This window comes from Oryzias melastigma, linkage group LG17, assembly GCF_002922805.2.
Source record: "Oryzias melastigma strain HK-1 linkage group LG17, ASM292280v2, whole genome shotgun sequence".
NCBI classification, from domain to species: domain Eukaryota; kingdom Metazoa; phylum Chordata; class Actinopteri; order Beloniformes; family Adrianichthyidae; genus Oryzias; species Oryzias melastigma.
In genome coordinates this window covers 32,374,661-32,386,433 of record NC_050528.1, presented here as the reverse complement: position 1 = coordinate 32,386,433, position 11,773 = coordinate 32,374,661, and the positions used below count along the sequence as shown (strand labels likewise).

At 39.5% G+C, this 11,773-nt stretch overlaps 2 protein-coding genes across 10 annotated transcripts in view; one reads left to right on the top strand and one right to left on the bottom strand.

The window, feature by feature from the left end:
- Positions 1–11,773, bottom strand: part of LOC112151185 (partitioning defective 3 homolog) — a 327,527-nt gene that overhangs the window by 275,342 nt on the left and 40,412 nt on the right. The window lies entirely within an intron of this gene.
- LOC112151217 (histone-lysine N-methyltransferase SETD1B) lies at positions 4,158–4,944 on the top strand. The gene is made up of 2 exons (XM_024279983.2): positions 4,158–4,457; positions 4,529–4,944. The coding sequence occupies exons 1-2, from the start codon at positions 4,254–4,256 to the stop codon at positions 4,766–4,768; spliced, it is 444 nt and encodes a 147-aa protein (XP_024135751.1). The 5' UTR covers positions 4,158–4,253; the 3' UTR covers positions 4,769–4,944.

The following is an 11,773-nucleotide window of genomic DNA, read 5'->3' as shown; positions in this document are numbered from 1 at the left end:
TTCCTCCCACCGTCCAAAAACATGCTTCATAGGTTCATTGGTGACTCTAAATTGCCCCTAGGTGTGAATGTGAATGTGAGAGTGGATGGGTGTGTGATTGAGGCCCTGCGACGGACTGGCGACCTGTCCAGGGTGTACCCCGCCTTCGCCCTACAGTAGCCGGGATAGGCTCCGGCACCCCCGCGACCCCGAAAGGGAAGAAGCGGTCTGGAAGATGGATGGATGGATGGATGATCATAAGCATGAATCCACAGTTTGAGCAACTTTATTATCAGCATCCTCATACCATCAGACTAGGACTGGGTTGATAAAATTCATAAATCGATTTGAATCGGTTTAGACTTAATAGATCAATAATACATAGATCAATTTAGCACATAAAGCTAAAGTCCGCTAGTTTGAAGCTAGCGTTTAATGAAAGTTCCCTTAGGAGCGCTAATGCTAACGCTCGGTCAACCTAAACATACATTGCTGACTAAACGAACATCTTTATAAACTCACAAGCATGAATTGCCCAAACTCTTTTAAGGAAACACTTTTTAAAGTAACCATTTGTGGTATAAAGCACTGTTTTTGCTCATTCTTTGCTTATTCTTCTTGAAAAAGGGTGTACTTCTATAGTGTGAGCTACACCTAGTGGCCAAGATGAAACAGGAGAAGCAGAACAATGTCTACAATGTTAATGAACTTAACATTTTTGTTAGAACTTTAAAAACCACATAACACTATTTGATACCAACAATCTCATTATGTCACTAATACTTTTACAGTATGAGAACTGTATCAGATTAATATAATATATTCAAAACATATGTAGATTATTAATGCATCTCTTCACAAATGTGTATAAATGTGTAAACTCAAAATTAAATTGAAGAATCAAAAGAGTTGATTTAGGTTTTGGAGAACCAAATCGATTCTGGAAATTAGTATCTTTATTCTGGATTATTATTATGATCTTTGGAACAGCCGTCACAATAAATCCATATCTGGTGGAAAGACTCCTGGTTTTCGTCTGTTTAAATGCAGAATTCATTTATTTTGGAGCCGTAGGCTTTTCTTCCGTTTCCTCTCTAGATCTTTTCTGCAAATAACAACTTTACAAACACGTTTTGTTAACTTTGCTAGCTCATGGGTTTCAATTTGGCAGTCACAGCAGCTGCTCTAACCCTTGTGCTCTCTTATGGGGTCCGGTTCACCACCCGGGTCTTGGGGACCACTGAGATGCAGCAGGGACCGTTTTTGGAGCAGAATCCCAATTCCGTCTTATCCTCACAGACTACACCTGGTCTGGCTTTGATCCGCCTCAGCCTTTACCTGCAGAGACGCCGCAGAGAGGATAAATGACCACATGCTCTTCCTGGTTAGTCCACATAGAATAAAGCCTCGTCAGAGCATTGAAGACATTTTCTTTCTTTCAGAGCTGCAACAGCTAAAACCCCAAACCAGGAACTATTCACAAAGCATTCGATTAAATGAGACATTTCTAAAAAAAAAATCCTTTGTATGTGCTTCAGTTCAACACTTCTTTACTTTTTTTATGCAACAGGTTTATTACCTCTGAAAATCAATGGATGAAGAGAACTGGTGCAGGAACATACACATTGATGATAATAATAATAACTGTTTGAGGCAAAGTGTGGTTTTCAGAACGATGGCAGTGATGTGTGAACTCATCATGAGAGCTGGTGCCTCCATGGAGCCCCTTCAGTGTGTAGTGACACACATCAGAGAACTGATGTGTGTCTTTCTGTGGGGCCAAGTTCGTCCAGTAAAAATAGCTCAAGGCAAATTCCCCCTGACAAACTGAAGACAGAGGCCCGCGGCCCGGCGTAAACAAGCCCGACGGACGCAGAGCGACTCGAGCAGTTCCCCAAACGCGCCTGGAACTGCCCCATCGTATCTTTGAGAGCAGATAAAAGAAAGGTTTCAGCTTCACGTCACGCGTTCCCTCCGGCTTAACTCAGACTATTGTGGCATTAATCTGCAGGGGCTCTCATCTAAAGGCTTGCGTAATAATGATGGACAGATCTGGAGCTGGATCAGCGGAGTCATAGCCTCCTGTGGAGCCTTCATTCAGCCGGCGGTAGACCTGGAAGGAGGCCAGTGACCACGCCCGGCCCCCAGGAGAAGCTCAATACTTTGCTCTGCAGCCCCCTGGGTTGAAGTGCAAACGTCCTGCAAATTTAGCAAACAATGAAGCCCATCCATCTACTCCTGCTGAATCCCATTCAGGGTTGCTGGAGCCTATCCCAGCTGCTGTTAAGTGAAAGCAGGGACGGGTTGCCAGTCTATCGCAGGGCCACAAAACCACATTCACGTCTAGGGACAACCTATGATCATCAATGAACCCACTAAGCCTGTTTTTGAACTGTTGAGAACAGGCAAACAGAAACGTACCAGCAAGATTTGAATCTTACTGTGAGACAAGAGCGCTAACCACTACACCACCACGCAGCCCCTGGAGTGACCAATTAAACCCAAGTAATGCTTTGACTTCCTAACGTCACATCCATCCATCCATCCATCCATCTTCCTGACCGCTTCGTCCCTTTCGGGGTCGCGGGGGTGCCGGAGCCTATCCCGGCTACTGAAGGGCGAAGGCGGGGTACACCCTGGACAGGTCTCCAGTCTGTCGCAGGGCCTCAATCACACACATATACACTCTCACATTCACACCTAGGGGCAATTTAGAGTCACCAATGAACCTATGAAGCATGTTTTTGGACGGTGGGAGGAAGCCAGAGTCCCCGGTGAAAACCCACGCATGCACGTGGAGAACATGCAAACTCCACACAGAAAGGTCCCAGCTGGGAGTCGAACCGGGGCCTTCTCGCTGTGAGGCGAGAGTGCTAACCACTGCACCACCATGCAGCCCCTCCTAATGTCACATGAAAAAGAAAAACGTGTTTTACATCCAGAAAAGAACTGTGTCCGACATGTTTCAAATTTCTTTTTCTTAAGTTAATTCAGCAAGAATCCAGTGATGATGAGGCTACTGCTGTTTTATAAATATCTGATAAGCTGCTCAATTCCCCCTAAAGAGATGACTTTTTTCTGGAAGCGATACAAACATTTTCTAAAAGTGGTTTTTGATCAACTTGAAAGGTACAACACAACATTTGTAGTTGGATTTGGTCCACAAGGTCCACATTTAAAGCCCATTACTCATCTGCACAACATATAAAAAAAATAAAAGACTGTAATCTATAATCATTTGGCTTAACTAAATATAGTTTGTGGTTTTGAAAAAACAACCACTAACACTCAATAATAATAAATATTTACAAAGAATGGTGCATGGACATTTTGGTTAAAATCTTTACAACTAAACTGCAATAAAACACTGTTTATGCAGTATTAATACAATTATTTCAAATATTTGTTCTTATTTTTAGAACATTTGAGATGGAGTGAGAATGTGCAGCAGCTCTGATTGGACGATGTGTAAATGACTCTGGACGGCGGCCGTACATATCTAGTGCCACCGGACGCCAGCTGCCCAGGGGTCCATAAAAAGCAGGTCGTTCTGCCAGTCTAATTTTATGACCACGCCAACAATTTTCAAAATCATTGGACTACAGCATGAAGTCTTTAAAGTCCCTCTGACGATTTTTTGTGTTTTAAAAAACATTTGCAGTAGTGTTTTAATGATGATTATGAAGGTTTTAACCAAAATCCCACAACCTAAATGTCTTAAAGACATTTTTCATGTTGATCTGAAGCCTCTGTTTCTAAAATCTCCTCTGAGGGGGCGTGGCTTTTGGAGCTATGATGAGCAGCCCCGCCCCTGACCTGAAGCCTCATGCATTCAAACAGAGCCTGTCTGCAACAGTTTGATTGACAGCGATTTAAACGGAGAAATACTCGGAAATAGAAACGAAAAGATTCCTCATTACATTTGTTTTCTTTCAGAAGAAAAACAGACACACGCACGTTAAAATCTCAATCGCAGGAAGACTTCACGATCCTGCCGACGCCTCCCCATGGAGCGATGGCAGTGGTATTTGGTATTAGCCAGCATGTCATATTGAAATATTGCATTATTTATGTGATTTTTCACTAAAACTACTGAAAGTAATCACAACATTCTTGAAGGATTTTTGAATCAAAGCGCTCCTCAACTGCCCAGCACAAAGATCTCAGACTCTGTTGGCAACACCAACTGCAATCCACTTTGAAAAACAACATCCCAAAGTTTGCTTCCACATCCAGCGTAGACAACTTCAAGACAAAACTTCCCAAACACCAAAATGTCTCTGGAGTCGCTCTTCTCAGAAAGCTGGTCAGAAGAAGAAAGCAGCGGCGACGCTGAGAGTAAGCAGCCGGATGAAGAAGAAGAAGATGAAGAAGAAGAAGCTGAGCACAGTGAGGAATATTTGGACCTTGTGTTGGTGTTCTCGGGCCTGATGTCCTTTGAGCACGTCCACTACAACAACGCCATGATCGAACAGGAGGTAGGGCGCCAAAGCTCCGTTCAAAATGCTCGCTGATCGACTGCCATGGTGATCAATGTCCGTCTTTTCAGGTGCAGAGAGAGAGGAACTCGTTACTGGACTGGTCTTTGGAGGAATTGCGGAGAGCAGTTGAATTGGACTCGACGATGCCGTCCTCATCCTCAGAGGACGACTCCCAAATTTCCAGCGACAGCTCACCTCAAAACATTAGTGACTCCTTCTCCTTTCCAGTCAGCTCATCCCGACATTCTGAAGGAAGTGGGGAACTGCAAAGCTCGGACGGAAGCGAACAATCACCAGACTCCTTGTAAAAATCAAAAAAAATATTTTTGTCTGATCAAAAAACTGGGAGTCGTATCACAATGAACTTGACAGAAGAACTTTGAATGAAAACCTTTTTTTTTTTTTAATTTTTTTATTTTCATTGAGAGTATAGTTGAGCAAAAAACTGTTACATCACACATATTAAAATGACTTTAACAAGGTTTCCATGGCTCATTTGATCTGTTAAAAAGTTGCCAGGTTACAGCAGTGAACATCTTCAACAGAACAGGTGTGCTTCTCTCAAAATGAGGGAATATCAGGAGGTTTTCCTGCTAGCATCCTCTAAAGGAGCAGGGTGACCAGGAGGAGAAAATGAAAACTTTACACACCGCCCATGTTTCTAAAGCCTTAGTTAGTCACAGCTGCACTCATGGTTGATGTGGGCTATCCACAGAAAACCTGTACATGGGAATATCTTTTGAGAACAAAAATCCACGTATTGAGACCAGAAATTCCTAAATTACAAACAAAATGCTCAGTTTGAACAACTTAAGTTTGAGTTTAGTTTGTAAATAAAAATATTTAATTTTTGCTTTTAAAATACACTTTTGCATTTCCAACACAAATGTTTTCAGATGATTTGTCTCTCATCTTTATTGATGTCAGAGTGGCGACCAACTTGTTTAAAATGTCTGCAGCTTAAAAACTCGTCTCAGTGGGCAAACTACAGCGCGGGGGCCGCTAAACTATTTAAAGGGTACCAAACCAGGAAGTTTTAGTTTGACTCCACCCACAGCTGGAATTGAAAAATCCAGTCAGAGGGGCGGGGCTTAGGGGCAGGACTGTTCTCATTACTGGAGCTGTAGATCATGACGTGGGACTTACATGGTTTGACCAATCACAAAATTCAACTGTAATACCTCAATTCAACCTGTAGGGGGCAGCACACAGACGGTGTTTGACTAATTTCAAGAATTAAAGAGTTTTATTTGTCAAAAATTTGGTAATGACCAACAGACAGAACTTTTAAAGCTCAATTTATAGATGTCAAGAGCCAAAAAAAGTTAATTTAAGGTTTGGTTACGCTTTGACGAATAAACATCAACCCGTTGATGAAAACGGCACTGACATTAGAAAAAGAAAAAACACCGTTTTGAAAAAATAACTCCAAAATGTTGTGTTTCAAAGAAACTTTCAATCAAGATTGATTGTTTTGGCCAGTTCCCGTGTAATTTATTTCTTTTACGAGGTGAATCACCCAAACACATCCAACACCATCTGCTCCTGGTCCAGCCCTTCTGTCAAAATTTAGAACCCCTCGAGTAAGAAAGTTTACCCATCCCTGGTCCAGTCGAACATTACATTATGCTACCAATATGCTTTGGATCCGAACTGCATTTTCTTTAATGAATAGAACGTCCAAATGTAAAGAGAAAATAGCATTTTTTCCATGATGTTTTTATGCACAGAAATACAATTATGGGTTGTGTCTGTTAGCTCTGAGAGCACCGCCCCTTTCCCGTTGTGAAAGTTCTGTTTCCACAAACATTTCACCTCAAGCTAGCACAAAAACAGCGACCAGCAATGTCGGATCAATGCAGGTGTACAGTTCTGAGCCAGAGGCCAGCTTGGACAAGCACAAGAGCGTTGAAGGCTCATCATTTATAGCACACGACAGGGTGTTCGTAGGTGGAAAGGGGACTTTGGCACGCCCATTCTAGTAACCGTCTCATTAGTCTGAACATTCAATGTGATTTGAATTAAGAAATACTCATAATAAATTCTTTTACATAGGTCCTCTACTATGAGAAAAATCCTACAAGGAAATGTTAAAACTTAAAACACACAAAAAAAACATTTCCATTAGAGTGAGTCTTTAAAAATAAGACCCCTTTGCAGCACAGGATAATCTGAATCAAATTTACTCACAGGATAAATTAACATTAAAAGTTAGACCAGCAAGAGGTAATTACCACGCTGAGGTTAAAAGATTGAAGACTAGTTCACGTCTTTATGACATTACTTGTTCTGGAAATGTTTTTTAGTCACAGGAGGTCACATTACTTCACCACAATTTAAGCCATTATGAGGCCTTATTTTAGTAGAAGTTAATTTAAGAGATTTTAAGGATCGCTGGCACCTTTTTTTTTTTTTTTTTAAGTAGGTGAGCTAAACAAAACAGACAATGTAAAAATCAATGCAAAAAGTCACTTACTCGACAGAAAAAAATCTTTGAATCTAAAATGATTATTGCAAATAAATACATTTGGAAAATTGCATTTATCTCATGTAACTTCATGGCATAACAGTGAAGTTCAGCTTTTATTAATTATTCACGGGCTTCCTATACTAAAAACAAAGCTTTCTCTGACCTCAGCAGCACAGTAATTACATATTTAGAGAGTTCATTACTGTTTGCTCCAATGACGATTGGCGTCACGCAACACAAGCGACATGCAGTTGAGAAGCCTGTCAGAAGACACGCGTTTTCTGTTTAAACGTCTAATTCCCGGCGCTGTCGTTCATGCTACCTCCCACTCTGCATTATTTCTGCTCGACCCCATTTGTACTCATCAAACTTTAACTGCTCGGATCTTCAAAAGCTCAACCAAATCCAGCATGGATGTCAATTTCTCGCAGGTTCAATCTGCTTTTTTTCAAACAATCCCTAAATTGGACCATTTCATGTTGAGTCAAAGTGACTGCTGTTGACTGAAATGCAGGTATAAATAAAGTTAATTCTGAAGAAGGCTTCTCCTCCTTCCTAGTTCAGGAAGACGAGGCGCCGGGAGCACACAGAACATCTGAGGGAATAAATAAGTGGTTGTAGATTAAGGATTTAAAGAGGGGAGGGTTTGATTTAAAGCCATGACAGATGGAGGCGCAGAGATGAAATCACTTACAGAGAAGCTCAAGACACTGAGATGCGACACATGATTTAAAAGCACAGCCTAATGCAATCTGTGCCAATGTGTACCCAACCCTCACAGCGGGGCACACTGAGGATTAGGAACACAGAAGGCTTATTTGCACCCGAGTGTGTGTGATATTATGTGTGCATTAATGCACAACCTGTTGCAGCAAGACAGGAAGCAACAGGCAAAAACGGGGCCGGTACTTTGCATGCATTTGCTTATGTAACCGTGGCAGCAACACGCCTCTTTTGAGTCATTTGCAACGGTAAAGGAAGATCTGCAACACCAACAACTGAAATGACATGGCATTAACATGACGGCATCAGAGGTGGGTAATGGCCATTGACTCTATGAGAGAACTGGACTGAGCGAGTGTGACATCACACATAGAAAGTGATTTACCGTCAGCTCTAACCAAATTAAATCAATTCAGTCGCCGTTTTTTTTCACAATGTGGACGTTGATATATTGGAGTCAGACAACATCAATAAGCACAGAGTCAGCGTTTCTATGGCAACCACTCTCGCCAATCAGGAGTTAGGTTGTTGTAAGTCCACACCCCTAACACTCAGGAGAATCTGCCAATCATTACGAAGGTTTAACCTGAGACCACTACTGTTATTAAAGCATCTCATTGGCCAATTTATATCTTGAACAACTTGAAATAAAGAAAAAAACAAACAAAAATAAAATTAGAATTTGCAAAAGCAAGAAAAAGTATCAGAGTAAGAATGGTTATTCTGACCATTAGGATGACTGAGTAATAACTGTTTAGTTCTCTGTAGAAGTCTCTGGCTTCCTGGAACTAGCAAACATTTCCTGTGTCGAATGCGAAGGGTCCAGTCCAGCTTTCACATACAGTCATTGGTAATTGTCAGAATATTAAAAAAAAAAAAAAAACATGCAATAAGAAATTCAAAATTTTCACATTGTTACATAAAGAACTGAAAACCTACAGGTTATTTCTTTTGAACAGATGTCTATGTGCTCCGGTTTTTGTATTTTAATTTTAGTTTTGTCTTCATCAAAGTGGATAAATGCACCTTTTAGTATCAACACCCACAGCGAGGCTGAACATGACAAGCGAGCCTCTGCAGGGCTGAAAGGAGGAACAATCGAACCCTTTCTGTGAGCTACGATGACATGAAACAGAAATCTGAAATTTAAAAAGAACACAGTCAGCTCACAGTAAAACTAAATAAATAAAATCGCTACATTTGGATTAGATTTATTTCAACCAATCAAAACTAAAAACAAGACAAGATGCAGACATGCAAACATTTAAGTTGTATTTTGATGTTTCACTAACTTTTTACTTAACAAAATGTGCCTATCTTTTCATGAAGTGTGTTCCTTCAGGCGTTTGAAATTAACATTTTTAAACGCGACCATGAGGAAGTTTTTTTTCCACCGTCTTTTTCTGACTTTTTTTTTATAGAAAAAAACTATTCAGCCAGCCAAATATTCCACTGGAAAATATTCCGCTCTTTCCATGTTTTCTCCGTTTGTTGATATCAGCTCCAACTGTGGTTACGTTAAACCACAAGACGAAGCCTGAAATTCAAAAAATGCCTCTGTAACCCTTTAAATGCCAGAGCATGTCTAGGAGTGCATTTGTCGGCACAGCACAGTAATATTCTGGTTAACTTGTGGCAGAAACAGGAAGATTTTTGAGTCAGACAGTGAATTTCATGTCTTTCTGGAAGAAATTTAGATGTTTTATCCATACAATTTCTTTATCATCATACTGTTAGTTATTCATGGTCAGTATTTAGCTTCAATCATCCCTAACAATCTCCAGTTTGCTTAAATAAATAAAAAAATCCAGTTTTTTTTTTACCTCATTTTTGGGGGGGGGTTCTGATATTTTCTTCTGTGCTTCACTCAAACAGGCATAAATTCCCTTTTTACCCTGCCTCTATTGTAATACAAAGGCTTTTTTATTACACATATTTTAAAGAAACTTTAAAGAATCATAGGTGACTCCTGGTTTTACATGAAATAAAAGATTTCTTTTGTTTGTCATCTACGGGACCCCGAAAGGGACAATGAAAATAATTTAACAAAAAAATGTTGAAGTTAAATAATTATTTTCTAAAAATGTAAGTAAAAAATGTTGTTTTGTTTTCTGGTTACTAACTGATGCACATTAAATAATGACAGAAAATAAAAACACATTTTTTTTCTAAAAAATTGAGAAAAAGAAAAATCTGGTTAGATAACAACTTAAAAAACAATTCTAAAAATGTATTTATTTATTTTTTTGGTTACTGACTGGTGCGCACCAGAGAGTTACTTTAATTTTTTTTTACATTTTAATTTCTTTTTTATTTATTTATTTTTTTACTTCAATGTCCCTTCAGGGCTCCGTAGTTTTCTTTGTGTCAAACAGACCAAGCAAACATTTTTGATGACTTTTTGTAACCACATTGGACAGGAATTAAATCACATTTACTTTCAGATCTGATTTGTAAGCCCTGAAATTGCCATTGCTATGGTAACAAGAGCATCAATAAGTTTGTCCCTCTTTTCAGAAGGTCACAAACTGACTGGAAGGAAATCGGATTTCTCTGCACTGCGTTCAAGAAGCATTCGTCGAGCAGCCAGAGGACGAGCCCAGAGGTCCACATAGTATTAAACAAAATCTTATCTATTCTCGTCCATTTTATACATTAAATACTTCAAAATGATGTCAAGACATGAACAATAATTCTGTTTTGTGACTCTGCTTATCCGGTGCCTGATCATTTGAAAGCCTCGTTCCCTCCTTCCTAGTTATTGCTTTTGAAGGCACAAGTGCTGCTGCCTTTTCTTTGTCCTTGTTTGAGCCTCTACTGCAGCACACGCCAAGACGATATTAAAACCACATTTTCATTTCTGCGTTTGCATCTGACTTTATTAAAAAAACAGGTGCGGCAGAGCAAATACTTCTGCCACAAACAGAGAAGGTGGAAGAGGCAGACATGAAACTGTCCAAGCTGCTGTATGTTGTTAGGTCCTTTAAAGCAGGTTTATGTCCTTTTACACAAAAAGTGTACTAAAAAAAAAGTTGAGAAAATACAAGTCGTCTTGGATTTTATGTGCAAGTTGACATAAAGTCTTGTTCAAGTCTTCCAGGAACCAAAAACAAAATTCCAAGAACAAAATTCACGGCAGTACATATTGCTGATTTGACAACCCAGCACAGAAAGGGATTTAGGACTTACAAAGTTGCCCAACTTGTTGCCCTCCTTTTACTTTACAGGAGTTACACCTTAAAGGGAGAAGCAATGATAACCAAAGGCGAATGAAACTGTCGATCAGTTGTTTCCACTGAATTATGAGGTCTTCAGTTAGAACCTTATTTGACAGAACTAGGGATGTCCCAACTGATCGCCTGATTGGACCTGATTTCCCATCATGCAGTTTCAGACTCGATCAAATTTGGATGCCGCATCCTGATCAGACATCGGATATTTATTTTGTTCTCAGTTTTATGATTAGAACTATTTATTTCTAGCTTATTATAACAGACAAACACTAACTAGACGTCTGCATGTCATGAATGAATCACGATGCAAAGCAGAATACAACAAAAGTTGGAACAGGAGGACGAACAAAACAAAAACCTGTAAAGTTAGCAAGATATTCACAGATTAGGACGTCCAGCGTCAATAACTCTTCATAAATGCTCTAAACTGACAGCAAGTGTTTTTATTGGTTTGTCTCAATAACCTACAGAGGCATAAAAATATATATATTATGTTTCATGACAATTAAAAAGAGAGACAGCAGTGAGAAGGTTGCCAATGGACTGCGTACAAAGTGGAAGCTCCAGAAAAAAATAGATTAAAAAAGTATCAATAATCTCTCAAAAAAAAAACTAAACTAAAAATGGTTGCATTGATATGAGCTACTGATGAGTAATCATCATCATATTCATGCAACAACAACAATTTTGTTCAACAGCAATTGCTTTTTTTAATTTTTAATGGGGATATGAATCACATCTGATCAAAAATGTTCAATAAAGAAAAATACTAAAGATACAGTCACCAAACTTTCTCAATAACCATCACCTCTTTCTACCATTTTTAACCACAATACATATAGAGCATGTATAACTATAATAGCTAACTATTCTTCTAGTAAAAGTTG